The following is a 24,250-nucleotide window of genomic DNA, read 5'->3' on the forward strand; positions in this document are numbered from 1 at the left end:
CGAGTAATCAGGGGAGGGGCAGAGAGAGAGAGGAAGAGAAAGAATCCCAAGTGGGCTCCTCACTGTCAGCACAGAGCCCGACACAGGGCTCAATCTCATGAACTGTGAGATCAGGACCTGAGCCAAGATGAAGAGTCAGACACTTAACCGACTGAGCCACTCAGGTGCCCCAACATGGATGAATCTTGAAAACATAATGCTAAGTAAAATAAGCCAGCCACAAAAGAACAAATGCTGTATGATCCTACTTACATGAGGTATCTAGAATAAACAAATTCATAGAGACAGAAAGCAGATTAGACGTAACCAGGAGCTGGGGGAAGGGAGGTATGGGGAGTTATGGTTTAAAGGCTATGGAGTTTTCTGTTTGGGGAGATGGGTAAGTTTTGAAAATGAACAGTGGTAATGGTTCTTCAATACCATGAATGTAATTATCGCTAGTGAACTGTACTCTTCAAAATGGTTAAAATGGTAAGTTTTCTGCTATATATATTCTTTACTACAATTCACAAAAATTAATAATGTAATCTATCAAAAGCACTGACCTGTTTTTAGTGACTTACATAACGTGTGAATTACATCTCAGCTGTTTGTTGGTTTATTTTTTAAAAATCAAGTCTTATATATGTAACTGCAAAAGGCAATCAGGAAGTGAAGTACTACGGAAGGGATGTGGACTGCAGGTATGTTACCAGAGGCAGATACAATAGCGGAAGTTTCTCCCTTCTTCCCACGAAGCTGCTGTCTCAGCCCCCAGGGAGGAGGCAGCTGCCACCCAGCCTGCTGGCTCCACTCAGAGCAGCACCAGAAGAACCACAGCTGATTTTGCACCTCACCCCCTTTACTTAATTTCCTCCACAGGGGCAAGGGCTCATCTGATTGGTGACAGACTGGAATATATTAAGCCATGTTTTAAGGGTGACTGTGTGAAAGATAGGTAATGAGTCATGCATAGAACAACATCAAATGCACTCCTTCCCTTTCTATGCCCAGGTGCAACTAGCATGCTTTGGCTTCAGGTAAGCACACCTGAACATTCGGGGTCTACATCCATCTTGCTGACTCTATTACTTGAGCTCTGCTGGACATATCCGGTCTTCCTTCCCCCATATATGTACACATACACCTGAACATGAAGATGCTGGTTCAGTCGCACTTCTGGGATGGATGCATTTTCCATCCAGTATGCCAGAAGCTCTACATATTAGAGGTTAAAGTGTCATTTTCTAAAATAATGAGGTAGGTTTTCATTCTTCACTTAGCTAATATGCTTTTTATGTAGTCTCTATGAGTCAGAACCCCAGTGGCAACCAAGAGTGAGTTACTCTTTGAACCCTTAACAACAGGGATACCTGTTAGGAATTCAAATAATGAAGATTAATGTTAATTGTCCTAAGTGAAATAATGGCAGTGTGGTTACATAGGAGACTGTCAGGTCTCTTATGTGATCACGCGGCATAATTGAGGAGGAAGCAGATGATGTCTACAATTCATTTACAAATGGCTCAGCAAAATAAACACATTAGAGACAGAGCAAGAGATACAAATGGAACAAAATGTTGAGGAATGTAGGTAAAGATAGGGTGTTCAGTATACCATTCCCTCAACTTTTGGGTTGTTTTTTTTTTTTTTCAAAAATAATATGTAGGGAAAAATACCAAAACAAAAATTCAATGCTTTTGATCAATGACATAGAGTTCTCACCAATATTTAAGAAAACACCAAAATCCAATAGGAGCAACTGACATATGTAATACTAATAGACATAATTAATAACTGCCACTGACATAAATTAATAAAACCAGTGGTTGAAATATATATGAAAAATTAACTGCATTTAACAGCCAAAAATTAAAATAAGACACCATTTTAATCCCCAAAACTTGGCAAAACTGACACAGACATTATACCGACATAGGACAGAATATAATACAGGTATCAAAAATATGTTTTCAGATAGTATTTATTGATATAGAAGATAGAATAATATATGAAAAGTAAATTGTACAAAGTAGATTTACAATTAAAAAACACACAGTAAAGTCTAAATAATGATACTATTTTTGAAACCCTTGAAATTATATCGGAAAATGGCTACAGATCGGGATCAATAATCAATCTGACCATAATCTTCTCTTGACAGATCAGTAAATAACCATTAAAAAATTAACAGTACAATAATATCTCCTACAAACTCAAAACAGAGAACCATGCAAATCAGGAAAATAATTGTTATTTTAAAAGGGAATATAGTTTCTCAAAATCATAAATTCACCTCTTTAAACTAGAAGACAGAATATTTATGGACAACTTACACAGAACTATACACTGCAGCAGAGAGGAAAGAGAAGGGAAATAAACGTTTCACATAAAGAAAGCTAAGGGGAAAACCAACCTGAGATTTTAGCCATCAGCCCTCTTTTCTCATATGCCATTGAAAAGTCTCAGAAATTCTAACATGTAAATTCTAAGGCAAACTTACCAATGTGTCTCTTGTACTTAAAGAGTCTGACCGTTAATTTCTCTCAGTCCGAAGAAATAAAAACAAGTGAATTGAAAATAGACACATCTCACATACAGAATGACTCAAAATAATGTTTGTAGATACTCTGCCCTCAAGGAGGTGAAGCATAACTCCCTACTCCTTAAATGTGGGCTGTGCACGGTGACTTCTTTAAAGTTTATTTATTTTTGACAGAGAGAGAGAAAGAGTATGAGTCGGGAAGGGGGAGAGAGAGAGGGAGAGAGAGAATCCCAAGCTCCAACTCACAAGTGAGATCATGGCCTGAGCTGAAATCAGGAGTCAGATGATTAACCAACTGAGCCACCCAGGTGGCTCAAATCTCTTTAGAGGGAAGATTTATATATGTGAATATGTTTTTGTCCGATTATAAAAAATTACATTGTTCAAATTTCTGACTTCCCATTTCTCATATCACCAAAACTCTGGATAGTTACCCACTCATGGGTTAGAATGGGGCAAATTGCTAAAGCATCTGGCTTCAGTTTTTCAACTGCAAAATGGTGCGAACACCATCTGCTTTAACTAAGGGTCGTGAGGACTAATGGGGTTCGCATTTGTTAATATGCCTAGCACAGACAGAGAGAAGGCACCTGAAAATGATAATGATAGCATTATTATTACTAACAAAAACAGCTATCAGTATTTGCATTCATATGATGGAGCTGAGTTACAAATTAATCCCAAGCCAGGTGGTGATTTTCTCAGTGACCCAGATAAACAAGAGTCGCTACCACATTTAGGGGGATGAGAACAATAACTAAAGGCGGGAGGGCAGAAAGGAGAGGACAAAATCTGATAGGGGAAGAGGAGGAGGAGGGGGAGGACTTCTTACACAGCGTCACTGCCAAAAACAAGTCTGAAAGCTTTAAGACAAGGTGAAATCTGATCACTTTTTAGCCTTGACTCCACTAGAATAATAAAAAGAAAGAAAGAAAAAAAAATACCCTCTGGTCTTTCTGGCACTCATTTCCCCAAAGTCTCCCAGAACAATCACATTAAGAGCCAAATAAACACCAAATCTGAACCTCTCCTTGGCCCAGAGGATGCCAAGTTCATGTTTCACTCCCCAAAGTTTTTTGGCATTGGCACATTCAAACCCAGACCTTCATCTTCCTTATTCGAGAAGAGGGGACAGAGGATGGGGATTTTTCCATTAAAAGAACCATGCAGTGTTGAAATACTGTGTACCACACATGTTGTCCACAGTACCTCTAACTCCCCCAATAATCCTAAGACGACACATCCGGATGAGGACTGGAGGCTCAGTGGGGGGAACAATTCACTCCATGTTCTTGCAGACAGTACACAGTGGAGACACTGAACCCAGGTCAGCCTGACTACAAGGATTTCCCTCTTTCCACTATGCCAGACACTTAATGCAAAGACTTCCTGCCAAAATCGATAGAGAAAGGGAACTAAATAAAATAGCTAATTCCTTCAAAACATTTCTCAGCACTGCACTGGAAGTTTCTCTGTGACCTTAGTCAGCCCAAACAATAATCCCATGGACTGTTGTCACTGTCCCAATTCTACAATCGAGAGACCTCAGAGGGCTTACTTGATTCATCCTAATAGTGCACAGGCTGAAACAGAGAAGGGAGGAGGAGCTGAAAGACTGAGGAATGAACAGGAGAGATAGATATAAGAAACAGGGGTTCCAGGGGGAGGGCAACCACCTCACAAGAGAAACTCAACCCCTGGTGCCCAAGGTCCACAGGCCCTGCTCTAGGCGAGGGAAACTGGACAGGAGATCTCTGAAGGTACTCATAAGTACGGGGCAAGGTTGGGGGAGGAAGCGAGAATTGCAAATTTGTAGTAATTAAAAGAGAATGACTCATGGGTGTCACAGTCAATTTTTAAAAAATGGCAGGGATAACTGGACAGCCAATAAATCATTTCTGAGCATTAACCTTTCTGCTTCCTGAGGGTTTCAGACTGTTGTGGGTGGGGACAGAAGCCCCCGAGAACATTCTGATGGGCCAAGAAGTTCTCCATTTGAAATTTACCAAGTCCTTTAACTGTTTTTAATACTTTCAATCCCTCACAGGTGTGAAGCACCTTAGTGTCATCTATCACTTTCATGTATATTCTGTTAAGCATTGTTGTCCAAAATTACCTAATCATATATAACCACCTGGGGCACTTGTTTAACATATAAATTCCCAGACATCCCAGGTGAGATATGCTTAAAACTGGAAGCCCTGGGGAACTGTGCTTTGGAAAAATGATTCAGCTGATTCCTATACTCAGGCTAGTTCGGAAAGACTGCTTTAACAGGATCTTCCCAACAAGTTTTCAAGATAGGTATCCTGATCCCCATGTTAAACATAAGGAGAGTATGGTTCAAAGAAGGAAAGGACACGCCCAAGGTCACACAACTCCTGTCTGGCAGAATGTAGAACCACAAATCACACTGTGACTCCACAGTGGGTATGCATGTCATCTAAATCTGAGCCAGAGTCAGCTTCAAGAAGTCCTCTCCTTGGGGTCTTAACTATGGCATCAGAGACCAGGAAATGGGAGCGTAGACTATCCAGCACCATCAGAAAGAACCAGGGAAGAAGTCAATGCCCTGGGTTGAATAACACTCAAGGAAAAAGAGGACAGCAAGGTTCTCCTCTCTGTGTAGTTCTATTTTTGAGTCCCCAAATTTTGCAGGCCAATGGGGTATTTCCAACACCCCCACTATTAGCACTCTTTTAACTAATAGGTCCATTTGGCTAAAATGATGGAAATACTTCTTTCACTACTGCACAAAGGTAGGAAAAAAGCCTGGAGAAAGGTCCTTCCAGAAATAACTTCTGACAATTAATGTCACACCAAAAGAGGAATGCCCCAGATGAGATCTTAAAATCCACACACTGACATCCCCGCTGGTGACTGCAGTGTAACAGTGACTCAATTGTGCCTTCTGGGGGTAAAGTTCACACCAATCCCCAAGAGCCTGCTCCCCCAGACAGGGTTAAGTACCTGAGGTGTGCAAAGGATGAAGAATGATGTGCCTGCGAAACATGTCCTCTACTATCTCCTTTCTGGAAGCCCCTAATGCTGAACTCTTATCAACTCTCTATAAGAAAAGTTCTAAATCATACAAAGTGAGCTAGACAGGAAGAGCACAAGAAAATGGCACTCGTAGTCCCAGCTTCTCTTGACTTTGAATAAAAAAGAAAATGGGGACGATTAGCCTTCCCTGAAGGAGCTGACTTTAAGATTCAACACCTGCCTCTCCCTAAATATATAGATATAGATATATAGATATAGATATAGTTTATATATAGTTATATAGTATATATATATATGTATCTATATATATTTAGTATATATATATAGTATATATATATTTATCTATATATATTCAGTATATATTTATCTATATATATTTAGTATATATACAGATTTATCTATATATATATTTAGTATATATCTATATATATAGTTTATATAGTATATATATAATATAAAGTATATATATATATATATATAGCGTATATATTATATGTATATATATAATACACACACACACACACACACACACACACACAATATATATACATAGTTTATCTGTCCTCGGGGAATGATCCCCTTCCTCACAGATTTGTTGAACATAAATTATCTAAATTATTTTCAAGGTAAGAAAACCCATCTCCCACCCTGCCCTACTGCCCCTCCGTATGTATCTCCTGAAATCTGAGGCCAGGATGACAATAGACTTGCATACTTTGTGATTTCACGTCCAACCTGTCTCTGTTAAATACACACACACACACACACACTGCTAATTACAGCAGGCTGCTACTTTACACTATTTTTTAAATTGTCTCTGCCATGTAGCACATACTTATTTATAATATTCATAATTTACGGAAAAATATTGTGACTTCAACATACAGACCTCTACATTCTGCAGTGATTCAGGTATATTACTATAAAAAGCAACACACCCATCTAGTTAAAATCAACTTCCTTGAAAAACATATCTTTTGCCTCAATTTTAGGGCCTATCCAGTTAAAATCAACTTCCTTGAAAAACAGATCGCTTGCCTTCATTTTAGGAGCCAAAAAAAATATTTTTCTTTTATTCACCATGTAAAAGGCACCTTTAGAAAAACAGTCACATTTCATGACGAACTGTTCATGTCTCCTTCAAATGTGTCCAATTCTAATGAATGGTCTTCACCTTGGATACCAACATTCCAGGCTGCATGGGAACAATGGTGTTTGGGCATGTGCAGTGGACGTGGAAGATGGATTCAAGATGTTTCAAGTATGTAAAATCACATGCAGATGTACAAATAGTACGTCCAGTCAAAGCGAGTTAAGAAAGCAATATATATACAGACACCCGAGAATGGATGAGCGCAAATAAAATCCAACTTGTAATTAACATACCGTGCTGTGACACCTGTTGCCTTCCACGATAAGAAGTCTGGGAGATCAAAGAAATGTCCCGCCTTATCCCAGCAAGTCTCTCTTAAGTTCTGCCAAATTAAATACATATTAGAATCAATTATGGGCTTTTTTTCTACCCCTCCCCTCTTTCAATAATGTTTCAAATTTTTCAAAACAAAAGCATAGCCAACAATGTCCAAGAAAACATCTGTTCAGGGGCTGGGGGCCAGGGGGCAGGGATGGTAGAAAAGTAGTACCTATAGAGGAAAGAAAAATTGGCAATTATTGATCCTTCCCCAAATGGCCATCATCTCCCTTTTATCCCCTTGGCCAACCCAGAGGGAGAAGATGCACACTCTGTGGGGGAATGCAATCTATCTTCCTCGTGAAGGGCCACAGGATACACTTCAAGGCATCCAGTAAGATTTCAAAGCTGAACAGTTTTAAGTTGGGAAGAAAACCACCCTAAGAAACTACCCCATGGAAGAGAATGTGTCCTGCCATGTAAAATTCTCCCCACACCAACAGGTTCCAAAGGCAATAAAAAAGTTGGTCCCTGCCTTCAAAGAACTTCCAGTCTAAGCCAATGAGAATGGCACAGGACCAAGGTATTCTTACAAGATACCTAAACATTTGTTTCTTCCAGTCTCTTCCGCAGTGCCAATGTGGTCAGAATTTTTCTTGCCACTGGGCTTTTTCTTTCCTCTGCCACCTCTGTCTGGAATTCCTCAACTACCCCCCTGTGGCTTCCCAGGACCCAAGCCGCCTGCCCTTTGGTTAACCCTATCCACACTTCCTCGGAGAAGCCTTCCAGGATCTCCTGCTCAGGGTGGGTCTGACTCTCCTACAACCCACACCATCCCACAATTATTTGCGTGCTATCTTTCTTTCCCACCAGATTATAAGCTCTACAATGTCAAAGAGCCTAGTCCCTTTCATGCACTATGATATATCCCACAACCTTCTCCTCTCCTCCCCCTACCTAGGACTGGACAGTTAGCTGTGAGGTAGAAACCACCTGCTTCCAATCTGCTTATTACACACTTAACTGGACCAGGGATGGACATGTGACCTAACTGAGCCAATCAGATTCCTTCTCCCATGAATTTAGACTAAGGATCCAAATGGAGTCATTTCACTTCTGCCTATGAATAGAACTGGAGGGGAGATAAACTTGGAAACTTGAAGTGGCCCTTTTCTGCCAAGTACCTAGAGAAGCAGAACTTCACAAAGAGAAGAGTAAAGCAGACAGAAGCGGTAGCAAGAAAGGTTTCCTACCATCCAGGCAACTCTCCAAGTCCTGGTTTCAATTATTTCCTTCCCAAGTGGCTACAACTAAAAGGAATGTATCATAAGTATACAGGGCTCTTGGGGGAACCAGGGGGCCACGATGAAGAAGTTCCCAAAGAGACGTATTCCACTGTCCGCTAGAGGGTGACACACAGTGGACGCTCAATAAATATTTGTTGAACAACTAGACAAACTGCTCATTTTTACCTTCCAATCTCTCTCATGTGAGTAATGCTTCAGAGTTTAGAAGTGGATTCCGCGTGCATTATCTCCTTAGAATGAGGGAAAGTTCTGAGTATTATTACGACTACTTTACAGACATATTACTGGCCTTTATCTACCTTTGCCCTCAAATTCTCTGAGTTCCTACTTCCTCCTTCCCTATCACTACTATATGGACTATCTGTGCACAACAGAGAAACTGAGTATAATCCCAGGTACAGGGTCCCATTAAAATGACAGTAACATCAAAAGGGTTCAGATGTAAATGGTAGCATGAAGCCAATTTCCTATTACTGTTGTTGTTTAGTAACTGTTTTAAATTCCAAAGCACTGGGGTGAAAGCTTACATTTAGGAAGGGCTAAGCTCTTTGAACGCCCATACACGTTAACGGTAAACAAAGTGAAACTTAAAGCTGACCGAATGTGCCTAACACTGCTGTGCCTTAGTAGTATCTTCATACCCTGATAGGTCACAGTCAGAAAATGGTAGTCTGAAACTGTGTGAGTCAAACGACTCGGATGCCTTCGGGGTAGTCCCCAAAATCTCTTTCCATGTGCTTTGTGGTTTCAGTGATCAGTTTCTAGGGAGAAAGAGAAAACGCAGCCTCCTTCTATGGGCTCCAGAAATCCAAGGCCAGTCACCAGAAATGAACCACTAAACCACGGCAGCAACACCCAGTGCTTCAAGCCAAAGCCGAACAATGTTCCTAAACTCCAAAAACAACTGCTTCTGTTAGATCTCGTATACGGTCATTAAAGACTCTGCATAATGAGAGCTTTCAGCCTGGAGCCACAGGGACATCCACTGTGGACAATGGGACCCAAGCAAATGTCTCCAAGAGAACTTGAAGCTTCTTGCCAAAAAAAGAGACACGCTGCAGGCAGGAGGCATGAGGCAGCCAGGGAACATCATTTCTTCTTGAAACCATGCCAGCTTCATCTACCAAAGCCACATACCCCAGTCCAACCTCTCTCTATAGGATGAGAAGCCAGAAGCATCTAATTAGAGGTATGAGGTATCCTTAAGAATAGGCATGGTCTTGGAGGAACAGAGACCAGCAGTCCCCGCTTCCTCTACAAAAGCAGTCTGGAGATTAGCCAGAAAACAGAAGGCAAGGGCACCTGGGTGGCTCAGCCGGTTAAGGGTCCAACTCTTGATTTCGGCTCAGGGCACGATCTCACAGTTGGTGAGATGGAGCCCAGCGTTGGGCTCTGTGCTGACAGGGCGGAGCCTGCTTGAGATTCTCTGCCTCACTCTCTCTCTCTCTCTCTCTCTCAAAATAAATAAATTTAAACAACAACAACAACAAAGAGAAGAGGGCAGAGTTTGCCAGGATGAGAGGGAATGTCTCCCAAAGCCTGATCTCTTACTTTGAGATGCTGGCAGACTATCTGTGACGATCTCATGCTGTTTTTATGTTGAGCTACATGATTCACAAGTGCTTTGTCATCAAATGCCAGATGGGCCAAGAGCATGTAGCCCCATGGATGGATTTTTAATCCAGTTCTGTGGGAAAATCTCTCTTTCCATCCCACTCTCCAGTACATGGTCCCAGCTGAGGGCCTCAATCTTACTGAATTACTTCTATTTTTGTAACCATTGGGCCTGCATGAAGACACCGTGATTGCACTCCTATATTTGTCCACAGCTCACAAACAGCCCCCGCATGCCTCATCTCATGTGATTCTCAGGGCGGTTCAGAGGTGTGTAGGCGAATATACGGCAGTCTCATACTAAGGATGTACAAACAGTTTCAGACAGGGCTTACGCCAAAGTGACATGGGACTCGTAGCTCTAAACTGAGTGCTCCTTTCTTCTCCTATGTCACAGTCACCACTCTGAGCCTCCCAGACCCATCAGAGATGTGGGGTTTGGCCTTTGGGGAGATTCATAATGGAAGCTACAGCCATTCTTTACAGAAGAAAAAAACAAAAGCCCTTTCCAACACATTTCTGTACACAATTTAAAATTTTTCAAGGGTGCCCGGGTGGCTCAATCAATTAAGCAACTGACTTCGGCTCAGGTCATGATCTCCCAGTTCAGGAGTTCAAGCCCCACATCAGGCTTTGCGCCATCAGCAGATAGATCCTCTGTGCCCCCAACTCTCTGCCCCTCCCCCCCGCCTCTCTCTCTCTCCCTCTCTCTCTCTCTCAAAAATAAACATCAAAAAAATAAAAATTTTCAGAGGTCACTTCCAATCCCAAGCAGCTCACTTAACTTCCTAATAACACCTTCCACACACAGATGGTGTACCAGAAACAGAGAGCACAGAGCAGGCCCTCAACACACACCAACTTCAGCCATCATGTGACAGCTGAAGCCAGTTCACACTCAAAGCTCTCTGTGCGGAACGAGTTCAGCCTATCCTCCAGTTACCAAGCAACTAACAAAAACGAGTCTTTTCAAGAAAGAAAAGAAATCAGCTGTGATCTGGGGTATAGGACTCGGCCCTAAAGGCTTCTGCGTTCCAATAACAATCCTTTTGAGCTCAGCAATCCCCCAGGCTTGAAAGCAACCAAAGAGAACAACTTTTTCCTTTTTTTAATCACCTATAACTTCATGAAACCACAGCATTTCTTGGGGGGAAGTTACAACTCAAAGCGCACACAGTGGCGGGGCTCAGCAGAGGGTGGAGGCAGAGACACACACCCAAGATTCAGAGCCAGGCAGCGGCCGCCCTGACAGCCTCAGGGCATAAAGATGGGAATTTCTCCCATGCCCTCTCTCTGTCATGTCCAGGGAGGCAGCGAGGTATCCCCTGGATGCTCGATGTTGAAAGAACTAATAGGAGACATAAAGCAGGTCCTTCAGCGTATGTCAGGAGACATCAGGGCCTAGAACCGGCATGAGAAGGTAGAGATGAGCAACTCAAAAGTATTTTGTTGTTAATTGCACAAAGATTCTGTCTAGGCTATCTGCTGTGTGCAGTGGAAAAAAAAACAAAAAAACAAAAAGGGAGAGAACATAGCTCCCTGATTCCCCACCCAGTAAATGATCCTTCCTGAAGAGCCCAAGCACTCATGATGTTGTTTTCTAGCATAACTACCCATGAGAAAGCAACATCTTATCCTCCTTCTACCTTCACGACTCCAAATTAGGGCAAGGCTGATAGGCCAGAGAAGAAAGAGAAAATGTAATCCTCAGTGTCATTCTTAAGAGAAAAGTGATGCTGAAAACATGGAGTGGGTCACAATCCCCAGCCAGAAACCTCCCAGAATGAATGAAACAATTGTGTGTTTCAACCTCCCGTCCACAAAGAAAAAGACCAAACACCGGACCTATTTCAAGTCAGACAGGCAGATACGCTGAGATGTTTCTGCTACTAGAGGCATCTTGCTAAAAACTGAAAACTTACCATTACATTCCCTTGTTTAAAATGGTCCGACAGCTTCTCCTGGCCTCGAATCACACTGAACTCCTTGGCATGGCTGTCAGGACACTCAACACCCTGGCTCCAACCTGGCCATTATGATGATGAATCCTTCTGGGCTCATCTCCTAGCACGCTCCACCCGGTACTCACCTCATTGCCTTCACTTTGCCCAAATGCACTATGCTCCTCTCCACTTCCAGGCCTCTACTTTGATTGACTTCCCCACCTTCTCCCACAACCAAATTTCTACTTTTGATCCATATGCAACTCAAATGTCACCCTTTCACCGAATCCCTCCAGTCCCTCGTCGTAGCCCAATTATATATACACATGCCTAAATCCACCTCAAAATGACAAACTCTCGGAGGGCAAAAGCCAGCTCATACATGGAAAAAAAAAATGCAAAAAGTTTCAGAAGGCATAAAGAAATTTCAAATCAAGACCTTTCAAAAGAAAATTAGAGCAGAGCTAGAGGAAGATGTACGCAATGGAAAAGGTAATTAATAAGATGATGTATGGCAATAATGTAATGAGCCTGATACCCAGGTTTGGTGAGTCAGCCTCATAACTTTATCATAATATTTTGTGTGTGGCCATATATTTGCCTCTAATGAGTAATCACAGACAAGGTTCAGAGGAGGGAAAAGGCTTTGGGGTTAGGGTTGCCAGAAAAGCTTCATGGGGAAGAGATTTGAGCGGAAGCCTAGAGGTCAAATAGACTAAGTATCTGTGCCACTACTGAGAATGAAACCCAAGGAACAAAAGTCTGAATTGGCCAGACTGTCCCCATTAGAGAAGGATTTATTTAACTGTACCATCAGAGAATTTACTTGTGAAACGAAATAAATCCATTGTATAATTTCAACTATTTCATTCTTAAGAACTAGATTTATATGCATCCTCCCCCACCATCTCTCCTAAGGCTCAACTACTGTACAAAAAGGCAAACGTTTAACAACCCACACTAGTGTTGATTTCCCAACCATTAAATACATGCTCATTTTCATGAAAACTGATCATATTTAGTAAAGCTGACTTTGCCAGGGATGTGACACCACCACAAGCATTAGGAAGACAAGGCTGTGGAATATGGGCTCTAAGAACATCAGGCAGACCTGAGTGTGATTATTGGCCTCGCCACTTCCCAGCTGTGTAGCTTTAGGCAAATTAATTCTCTAAGTCCCAGTTTCCACAAGTGCCGTATTACTAGCATCTATCTCCAAACATGTTGTGAGAAACAAATGAAATAATGTAGAGTGCCTGAGAAGTCGACAAGTTTCATTCTAATTACTGCCACAGAGTTCCATGTTTTTCAAAGCACTTTGACATGCATGATCTCATCTGCTCTGTATAATTCTGCAGGGCAGGGAAGGCAAGAAATTATCAACCTCACCTTGAAGGTTGAGAAACTAAAACCCAGAAAGGGAGCACACTGTCCTAAGGTCACACACAGATAAGTGTAAGACAAACTAAAATGGAGATCTCTAATGACCAGCCCAGTGCTAGTTCAGGTGCCCACCTCCCTAAAGCATTAATAAAATGCAAAAGCACCAGGAGGAGAGACGCTATGGTGATAGAGAACACAATTCCTTGTGGGAGGTACTGTCTACAGGAGGGAGCACTAATCTGAAGAGAAGGCTTTGGAATGGGTAAGAAGGTGTTGGAACAGACATGAAAGAAAGCAGAAGATCTGGACAAGTGAAGAGGTGAGGAGGCCTTGACTAATACCTCATTCTGGATCCCTTCATGACCTTCTCGTTGCTTTTCCATCTTGAGTACCTTTTCCTTAGTTGCCCTTTAAGCATGGACACTCCCCAGAGTTCCTCCCTCACCCAAATGCTCTTCTTACTACTCACATGCTGCCTGGGCAATCTCAATTACTCCTACCATTCCAACTAACTTACAAATTGAATGACTGATTTGCCAAATCTCAAACCCCATGCTCTCCTCTGAGACATGCCTTCTGAATGTTCCATTGCACCTCTAATGCAACATGTGCAAGAAAGAATCTGTTACTTTTCCCAAAATGTTTTCCTCCCCCTTGATTTCTTTGTCAGTTGATACACTTACCCAAATGGTCATCTTCCACTTCTCCTTCTCTCTCATTGCATACATCCGATCATCCATATCATTTAAACTCCCAATTAATTCATGATGAGGTCTCCACCTCTTATTAGTATTAGGGTTCTCCAGACAAAGAGGACCAAAAGGATATATTTATTTATTTATACACACACACACACCCCAACCAAAAGGAACAAAAAAAAAAGGAACGTCATTCATTCAAAATAACGTTTTACCAAATGTCTGGGCACTTTGATGCCCAGTCAAGTGGACACATAAAATTAACCATCAGACTACCTCGTACATCATTATCCTTTTTCAGTCCATCACATTCCATTGCCCAGATTACTGCTATCATACCTATGGCATACTCTAGAAGTTGCCACAATTCTTCCCTTCCCTGTATTAATGCCCTTTGCAATATAGCCCTGCAGCTCTTCTCATCACGAGGTTTCTACACCACTTCACTTGGTCTTGCCTTACAATTTGCTTTGACCACTGGAATGGAGCAAAGGTGCCACTGGGCTACTTCTGAACATGGGCTTCAAAACACCTTGCTTTTGTCTTCTTGGAATATAGTGCTGCCAGGTGAGGCAGCTCAGCCCGGCCTGCTGGACAACGAGAGAACACAAGGACATTTGGCCAAACATTATTTTGAGTGTATCTGAGAGGGTGTTTCTGGATGAAATTAACATTGGAACCGGTCAACTGAGTAAAGCAGATTGGCCTCCCCAATGTGGCCTCATCCACTCAGTTGAAGACCTCAGTAGATCAAAAAGGCTGAGTAAGAGGGAACTTCTCCTACTTGAACCACCTGTTCTAAGGCTCCAGCCGTGCTGAAGAGCTGAGCAAAGCCAAGATCAGGAAACCCTACCCCGGAAATCTACTCTACTCTTGAATCGAGAGTCAAGACCAGAAAAATCATTTATCTTAGCTCATCCCAAATCAGCAACCTGCATAATTATGGAGTAAATAAATGGTTAGTTTTATCCTCCATTAAATTTTGAGGTGGTTTGTTTCCACCCTAATGCTTTCAAATCCTACCCCCTTTCAATTCTACCACCTACACAGCCAATTAGAATACAATAGTCTATGTATGGCACACCTGGGTGACTCAGTCAGTTGAGCATCCAACTTTTGATTTCAGCTCAGGTCATGACCTCAGGGTTGTGGGATTGAGCCCCACACCCGGCTCCGTGCTAAGCATGGAGCCTGCTTATGACTCTCTCTCTCTTTCATGGGGCACCTGGGTGGCTCAGTTGGCTAAGCATCAGACTTCGGCTCAGGTCATGAATTGCGGTGAGTTCAAGCCCCATGTCAGGCTCTGTGCTGATAGCTTGGAGCCTGGAGCCTGCTTCAGGTTCTGTGTCTCCCTTTCTCCCTGATTCTCCCTGCCTCACGCTGTCTCTCTCTTTCAAAAATAAATAAATATTAAAAAAAAATTATCTTTCTTCCTCTGTCCCTCTCCCCCACTCATGCTCTCTGTAAAATAAAAATTTTTAATAAAAAAAAGAATAACCTATTTAACATGTACATTTAACTATATAAATAACTCATTCATTCATTCATTCATTCATTCAATAAGTATTTATATGGTATCCTCTACATGTCAAGTACTGTGCCCAAAGCTAGGAAAGGAGCAAACAATAAGAGCTACCACTGACAGGGAGGTTTCAATCTAATATACTTGTGTCCTTCAAAGTTTTCTACTACTTTTGGAGTTAAAAATAAATTCATTAACATGGCATATACAATCCACGTCTTACCAGCTTCATCTCTGATCACTCTGAGATACTATATTAGAATCACCCACATATTATGTGCTTTTTCTTACCATTATATCTTCATTCATAGTGTAGCCTATCTGGAATACCCACCCCTCTTCAACCTGGCCAACATGGACTCATCATTTAGGACTCAACTCAGATAGTATCCACTCCACAAAATCTTCTGATTCCCCGAAGCTGAGTAAGGTGCTCCCAGGCTATGCCCTCTTAGTACCCTGTGAATATGCCTATCATGGCTCTTCCCATCCTATCCATTCATGTGTTTGTCTCCCTCACTACACTGAGAGCTCTAAGGGGGAAGGGAGGGGGACTATGTTTTTTTCAATCTCTCTATTCCTACGTCCTAGGATAGTATCTGATACATAGATGATGAATAATGTTAGCAGAATGGATGAAAAAATAAATGAGCAGAGATGTACAAACTAAATAGGAGTTTGTGGAAATGAGAATAACGAATGAATGGATAAATGAATGAGGTTGTGAATAAGAACTGTCCCAGTTTCTCTTTCCTCATTCAAGTTAATGGCTTTTCACCATCTGACTTAGGAGCAGAGACATTCTAGCCAAGCCAGAATGCCAGGAAGATAAATTTCTCTTCTTGGGGTTAGCAGGTCTTTGGAGAAGTTTCATTTTAATTGGAAAATGGATTCATTCACTTCCTGGCTTGGACTCCTGGGTCAGTGAAACACCATGTTGAATGGCTGCCAAGCACCATTGGAAAGGGGGCTGAGACCGGAACAGCACTCCGTCAAAAGTCCAGTGCACCAGGACACCTGAGGACAAGCTGGTAACAGGTCCAGGCTGGCTGACAGGAATGCCCCCTCCTCTTTCTTCCCCAAATTTCCTTCAACCCAAACTTTACCTATCCCCAAACCATAAAGGGCAGTGTGCTTTACCGTTCCATTTGGCATTTCTTTGGGCTTTATTTGGTCATATATATCCTTCCTGTTACAGAGTGCCACCTTCATTTCCTACAGGGCACAGACGAGGTCCACAACAGAGAAATCCCTTCACAACTCAACTAGTAGAAAAAGAGCACAACTTCATAGCCTCTTTCTTATAGTGGATGTGAATAGCTCAACACCACAGAAAACATCCCTTCCAAAGAACATCTCTTGCATCTTTGGTGAAGGGTTGTTGGAGAGGGCCCTGAACACTCTCTGATTTTTGTGACCCAGCTCCAGCTCCCTCTTTAGCCTCACCTCTCAACACCTTCACCTCTCAGCACCCCCACCACCCGATTCTCCAAATGGACTGATGCATTGGCGGTTCTAAAAATTGCAATATGCTGTTCTACACGGAGGTGCCCCTGAACATTCTGCCGCCTCTTCCCACAAGCCAGACGGCAGGGGTGCAGATCCTGGCTCTAATACTTCATAGCCATGGGGCTTTGGGAAAGCTAAATACTCTTCACTTCCACTCCCTTGTCCCATAATAATTAGAGTGAACAGTAACACCACCTCCACCATAAAGTTGATGAGGGAACAAATGAGCCAATGTCTGTGAAGTGTTTAAAGCATCTGGCACATAGTAAGTACTTCCTAAATGACTGTTCTCATTATTAGAATGTCAACAGCACGACCCGTATCCATCTTCAGTAAGGAGCAGGAACTTCAGGGACTGACACATCTTGGTTCAAACTTTGGTTCTTCTACCAAAACTTGTGTTACTTCTAGCCAAGAGTCACCTAATATCTATGGGTCTCATGTTCATCTACAGCAATGTTTAACTCTAGTACTGTCAGTAGGATTCAACTCAGTGAATTTATACATATTAATGTGCTCATCCTGGCACATCCCCGGTAACTATTTGTTTCTTCTACATTCCTTACTCTTCTCAAATTATGTGGGAGCCTGTCTCTCCAACAAGACTATTTGCTCCTTTAAGGGGAGGCCCCATTGTTTACTCAGCTGTATCCCTACAGTGCACATGAAATAATTATTTCTCAAATGAAGTATTTATTGGCCATGCTACAATCTGTCCATCAGCCCTGGTTTGTGGTCAGGTGTGCTAGGACCCTGCATGAAAAGTCAGGCATATGCTGGATCCGATCCTCACATTGCTTATTGAGTAGGTGAAGCAAAGGGTCTGCATGTGAACCCTCAGCAGGTGTATAAATAGTATAGAATAATTCAAGTTTGACAATGCCTGTTACAAACTAAGGATGCTGCATAGTCATGATAGAAAGAGACGGCTGTGGGCAAGCAGCCAAGGGAAAGGTGTTATGTGGGAGGAGTGTCTGACCTCAGTGTGGAGGGAAGGCAAAGATCACGGGAGATGGGAGAGGACGGTGGTCCAGCCAGCACAACTGGCTGAGGAAAGTTCAGGAGAAGCATCAGCTATATATATCCCTGGCCATGGAAAAGGAATCCTGAGAAGTTTAGCCTGAGTGATGTATGTTGAAATACAGTAAAAAGAAATCTGAATTTGTATTACACACTCAGGTCAGGGGAGAATGGGAGCTACCATCAGTCCTGGGTGGGGGTGGTTTGTGAATACAGTTTTAGAAAGGTTAGGACAGAACGCCATGTGGGAAGTCTGGAGGAGAGAGGAGACAGGAGGACCACTTTGCCATTTCTGAGACAGAGCAGGAGAAAGCACAAGAAAAGGAAGGAAGGAAGGAAGGAAGGAAGGAAGGAAGGAAGGAAGGAAGGAAGGAAAATGAACGCTAAAGAGAAGATGAACAAGAAAAAAAAACAGGAAAGATTAAGTAGAAGAGGAAGGAAAAGAAAATAAAGACAGAAGCAAAAGGACAGAGAGGGGAGATGGAATGAAGTAAACACATGGGAACACATGAGAAATGAATACAATGAGAAAGCCAGAACAAAAAGAAAAATGAAAAAGATGTGTGGAAAACAACAGCAAGACCATGGCAATGTCCCCGACGAGACAAACCATGGAGAAGGAAGGGCAGAAGCCAGAGCCCGCTCTCGGTCTGCACACTGTCTCTCCTCTGGGCGAATGAAGTCATGGCTGATGTCACCGCCTCTGAGTCACACACCCACCAAGGGAGAGGTGGAAAGAGCCCCTGCCTGGTGTTCAGTCCCACCCTCCTGCACAAGAGGGGTTAATTCACGCCTCATCCTCTGGGGCGCTGTCTAGTCTGGTCCTGATGTGACAGAAATGAGGACACTTCTCCTCTGCCGAGGGAGGACACTGCAGCCATGTGAGCACTGGGTTCCACCTCCAGGCCCTTGAGATGGAAGAGTCAGAAAAGGTGGAGCAGATAGTTTCCAGCTTTTCTCTGACCGTGGCTGGGGTACATGGGATCTATCCATGTGCAGAAGGGAAACTCCCATCATGAATAGCATTGAATACACAGATGGGACTCAAAAGGTGCTTTCTGATGGACTCCCTGAACTGCCTTCCCATGTACTGTACTTGTAGCCCCAGGAGACCTTTCCTCCTACCGTCCTCTATCCTCCTTTCCACCTCTCCAGCATCAGTCCACCTACCCGACCTACCTGCTGCAAACCACCCCCCGAGTGCTTACCTACAGCCTCTCCACCATCAGCCCCAGCTTACACACCACCTCCTCCTGACTCGCCTCCCCTAAGGGGGGCGTACTTTCACAGGGACCCAAATTCCATCCAACTTAAAGTGCACTGTGACTCTATTTCTGCCCCTCCTCTCCCTTTGCTAGAAAATGAGCAGCTTAAGGACAGGGACTCTAATGTTTACTGCTGTATTTCCAGCACTTTACAAAGTACCTGGAATAAAGTCCATTTTCAATAAATGTCTGCTGAATGAACGAAATGTCCCTGTTTGATTCTGGTGGGAACTGATTAGCACACCCCGTTCTTAGACTTCCAAAATGTGTACTCATTTGGGGAGCCTGGATGGCTCAATCAGTTAAGCATCCAACTCTTGATTTCAGCTCAGCTCATGATCTCACAATTCACAAGATCAAGCCCCACCTTGAGCTCCACGCTCACAGCATGGAGAGACTGCTTGGGATTCTCCCTCTCTCTTTCTCTCTCTCTCCCTCCTGCGCTCCCTCCCTCCCTCTCTCTCTCAAAATAAAAAAACATTAAGAAAATAAACTAGAATAAAATGTGTACTCATAGTCATCATCCTGAGCATGTTTGTTGCTGAAGACCAGACCCCATAAGTCACCAACAATAGCGTCAGTGAAACTGCTCTGGAAACGTCTGCTAGGGGCCTCTGAGGATGGATTTACTCTCTCTCTCTCAGGCTCTTACACTCTCCCCAGGGCTTGGCCTGTGAGCTGTTATGAGCACACACTTGAAAAATTTTGAGTTAGATCCCAGTCTGACCACTCATGAGCTGCATGAGGTGAACCTTCTCAGCCTCTTGCCACCTGTTCAAACGGGACAGTAATACCTGTGCCCCAAGCTGTCAGTAAAGATTAAGCACGCTGGCTTTTTTTTTTTTAAGTGCCTGCCCCAAAACAATGTGAATTTTTCCCTTCGCTCTTGGCCTTCTTACCTGCATCCAGAGATAAGTATATGAAAAACAGACCTAATTTCCATTCTACTTCTGTCATATTCATCAAAAAATACATCACTATACCAGCGCTCTACAACTTCCCAAATACCTTCTAAGACACAGAGACACAATACTGCCGTTAACACCATTTTATCGACAGGAACAGGAGGCCCATAGTGAAGAGAATTGCAGAGAGTAAGTGAAAAGCCTGAGTGAAACCCCAGCCACTTGAATTCCAAGGCCAATACACTACTGTCCAGTTGCTGCTTCCCAGGACAAGGGAGGTGCTCAATAAATACTTGCACAGTGATTCACTCTCTTTCTCAGGTCCATGGGCTTGTCTCTGACCCCCAGCCAAAGCCAGACCACACGGCCTCATGCCAAGCCAAGTGCAGCAGGGTTCACTCGGGTCCTGATTCTCTTCTCATCTATCTCAGATCCACAGAATGCCAGCTTTGCAGGAGGACTTCAGGGGTCATGGAGCCCAGGTGCTCCCAAATGCCAGACCATGGACTGGTGCTAGTCCATGACCAATAATTTTCACGAGTCAATGGTGAAGCAATAATGATAATTATATTAGGGAAGATAAGTCATTATTGAAAATATTATGAATAATTAATTGGCAAAGAGATCTTATTTCCTAACTGCTTGCTTTGCTTTACTTGGGCAAGCTCCAATACTCTATAGATACACGTATCATTATTGGGAGAAAATGTCTCTGCACCACAGTTCAGACCCTCTGGCAAAGCCCGAATGGGAGACAGAGGCCAGGGAAAGCAGAGCCACGAATCCAGGCAGCCCTCTCATTCCCTCTGAACACTCCCTCGTCTTGCATTTTTGAGCCAGTAGACACTGACTGTTGAGATTACAAAGCTTGGAAGCCAAACTAAAGCAGCTTTTTAAGAGGGTGTGCGTACGGGTACTGATGGGGCTGCAGAGTTGAGATCAGACTTCCTTACCGAGGTCAGAAGGATTCAGGACACATGGGCTTTTAAGGAGACCCCTGAATTGCATGATCACTCAACCAACAGAATGGCTGCAGCATGGTGCACAGAGATAATCCTTGAACGAGGTCTTTGCCGAAGAGATGCTTCCGGGACCCTCAGGTTCAAACGAGGTAAGGAACTAGTTACATCATTTACTCATTTTTTTGAACTACAAACACTTAAGATGAATGCCAAGGGGAGGAAGAGGCCAGCTCTTTCAGAGGGATCTAATGTACGAGACACGGACGAAGAGAAATGGGCTGGAATTTGTGCAGTGGAGGGTCTTAGGCATGATTCTTTAATTGTGAGTCTATCTAAGGACAACTTAGATAACTTTTCATTGTAAAATTCATATTTCACTTCAAAATTTCAATCAAAGTTGTTATCTGGGATTTGAAACCTGAACTAGGAGAACTAGCTCTTTCTACCCAAGTGTCTCATCTGTATTAGATGCAACAGTCAGTAAGTGGTAATCTACTTAACTTCCTTTATCCTCACCTTCATTATCTGCAAAGGAAGTGATAACATCTACCTCACAGGACTTTCAGAAGAATTAAGTAAGATAGCAAACTTAAAAGCACATGGTAGATATTTAATAAATATCTAGGATAAGTAAAAATAATAACATAACATAAAAATAAAGTACAGGTGTTGACGATGCTTACAGATAGCAATCAAACAGGGTCAATATCTTAAACAGAATTAAGGATCTCAAAAAGGTAAAGGGTCTTTAACATTTCAAACTGCTTTCAAAAGTGTAATGATGTTTCACCTTACTGCAAAAACTTAAGGTGGACTGACGGATGGATAGAGGGACAGATGGATGGACATACACATGCTAAAGCAAGTATAGTAAAATGTTAATGGCAGAATCCAGGTGATGGTTCTGAGTATTCACTATAAAATTCTTCCAACTTTTCTGTATGTCTGAAGATTATAATAAAATGTTGGGGAAAATGGCTTTCACAGCCTTTTCCTTGGTCTTTGACTTGGGAGCAACTGGAGATAAAGGACACTCTTGGCTTCCACTCTGTCTCATCACCAAGGACACTGTCTTCTACATAGTAGTTACCAGACAAAAAGTGTGTTTCACCAATTAAATAAATACGTCCCTACAACAACAGAACAGTTATTCTCATTTTGGAGAGAGAGAAAAAAAAAAAGTAAAACCAAGCTATATGTTTAGAGAAATGAGGTTGACTTCTCTTTCCAGAAGAAGCCCATCTATCATCTTTCCTAACTTCTGGCCTGCCTCCTCCCTTGCCTCAATCAACTATCTACCCTGAGCTTCCAGATTTCCAAGGTGACAGTTCACCTTAATGAGGCTGATGGTGCTTATGAGTTCCTCTATCAGGACACACATCAAATGTGTTGTCTTTTTTTGTGTCTTTTCTAAAGACAGTATTTCCCTTCAACAGGTGCATTTTAGCCACTATAAGAGAAGAGGTTTTTTTTCAATTTTTGTTTTATATCAAATCATCCCATGTGGGCATAAAAGCAGCCAAACTTAGCAATCTTGTTCTTGCCTCTCTGATTACACTGGCAACACCTAGATGTAGCAGACACCCCTGCACAGTGGTCAGGAAGACTGGCAGAAAAGCTAGGCACATGGGCCTCACTGCTCCAGCCCTAAGTCTGGCTCTGACCAGGGAACATGAGTTCATTTAGCAAGTATTTATAGAGTATGATCTCCATGCCAAGCATTGTTTTAGGTTCTAGGGATACAACAGCCAGGTATGGATAGAAAGATCTGGTCCCTGCTCTTAGCAAGCTAAAAATCCATCAACCCAAATGAGAAGGAACATGGTAGAGCACGAAAAAAACAAGACACAATTTAGAGCCATGTGAACCTTCACTGAAGATGCAATCCTAATCCCTGTGGACAATCATTTCATTTCTTTGAGGCTTGTGTACTCATCTGTAAGATGGGGCAAATAGTAATACTTATCCCACAAGTCCACAGCATAGATCAAATAAAGAAAATATAGATTGGGGAACCTGGGTGGTTCAGTCGGCTGAGCGTCCAATGCTGGCTCAGGTCAAGATCTCGCAGTTCGCATCAGGCTCGCTGCTATCAGTGCAGAACCCGCTTCGGATCCTCTGTACTGCCCCTCTCTGCCCCTCCTGTGCTCACTCTCTCTTGCTCTCCCAAAAATTAATAACCATTTGGAAAAGAAAAAAAAAGTTTCTTTTAAAAAGAAAAGAAGAAAAGAAAATATACATTAGTCTGCCTTAAGCCATAAAGTAAAATACAAAATTTGGTATAATAAGAGCTGACATTGAGGTGACTTTGGCTCAAGTCATGATCTTGCCATTCCTGAGTTCGAGCTCCGCGTTGGGCTCTGTGCTGACAGCTCAGAGCCTGGAGCCTGTATCAGATTCTGTGTTTCCCTCTCTCTCTCTGCCCCTGCGCTGCTCGCGCGCTGTCTCCCTCTCAAAAATAAACAAACATTGAAAAAAAAATGTTTAAGTAATAATAGCTGACATCTATTAAATGTTACTAGTTATCAGACCAAGCCCTTTTTTTGTTGTTATTGTTGGTCTGCTTTTTAAAATTACTTTGTTGGACTATAAAACTAAAACAATACAATACGTATTTGGCATAAGTCAAATATGCAAATGCCAGGATGATAAGGAAAGGATTCGCTGTCCAGGTAAATAAAATGAAGGCAGGGCACCAGCCTTAACACTCCATTTTTATTTAGTTCCAAGCCTAGTTGATGGGCAGACCACCCTGGAGAGAAAATCCACAAAAGAGGCCCTAACAACAGCTGACAACACTGTCCACACTGCTCAAAGGCTGGAAAGAATCTGGTCTGAATGTAACAGGGCCCCGCTACAAACACTCATAAGAGAGGCTGTTTGATTCAGTACATAGGTGTTGGATTCTCTTGCAGGGTAAAGGAAGCAACTTCAAGGGTTATGCACCTCAAGACACAAAGACACAGGAAAGAGGCCTGGAGGAGTCACTGCTTCAATGTGAGGCCTTCACTTCACACACAAAACAAGCTATGACTCAAAGTAACACGACTGCAGCCAAGGGGTGGTTCTGGGGTGGAAAGGAGTGGTAATACTCCAAACTTCCTTTTCCACAAAGGGGAAGAGAAAATGAACTTACGTTTGGTCTGCAGTAGATCTTTACTTGGGAATGGAACAGATGGTCAGA

General features: G+C 42.7%; 1 protein-coding gene across 7 annotated transcripts in view; it reads right to left on the reverse strand.

The window, feature by feature from the left end:
• FGGY (FGGY carbohydrate kinase domain containing) overlaps positions 1-24,250 on the reverse strand; it is a 419,346-nt gene that overhangs the window by 342,226 nt on the left and 52,870 nt on the right. For all 7 annotated transcript variants that reach the window (XR_006963068.1, XR_006963067.1, XM_047085935.1 and 4 more), the window contains one exon: positions 6,914-7,002. Coding sequence is in view for 5 of the 7 variants with exons in the window: in XM_047085935.1 (XP_046941891.1) it covers positions 6,914-7,002 (89 nt within the window). In the remaining 2 variants the exon portion in view is untranslated. The remainder of the gene's footprint in view (positions 1-6,913; positions 7,003-24,250) is intronic.

The sequence above is a fragment of the Lynx rufus genome, unplaced genomic scaffold, assembly GCF_022079265.1.
Source record: "Lynx rufus isolate CCGP_SWC_20201006 ecotype Redwood Valley unplaced genomic scaffold, mLynRuf1.p SCAF_2, whole genome shotgun sequence".
Taxonomy (NCBI): Eukaryota; Metazoa; Chordata; class Mammalia; order Carnivora; family Felidae; genus Lynx; species Lynx rufus.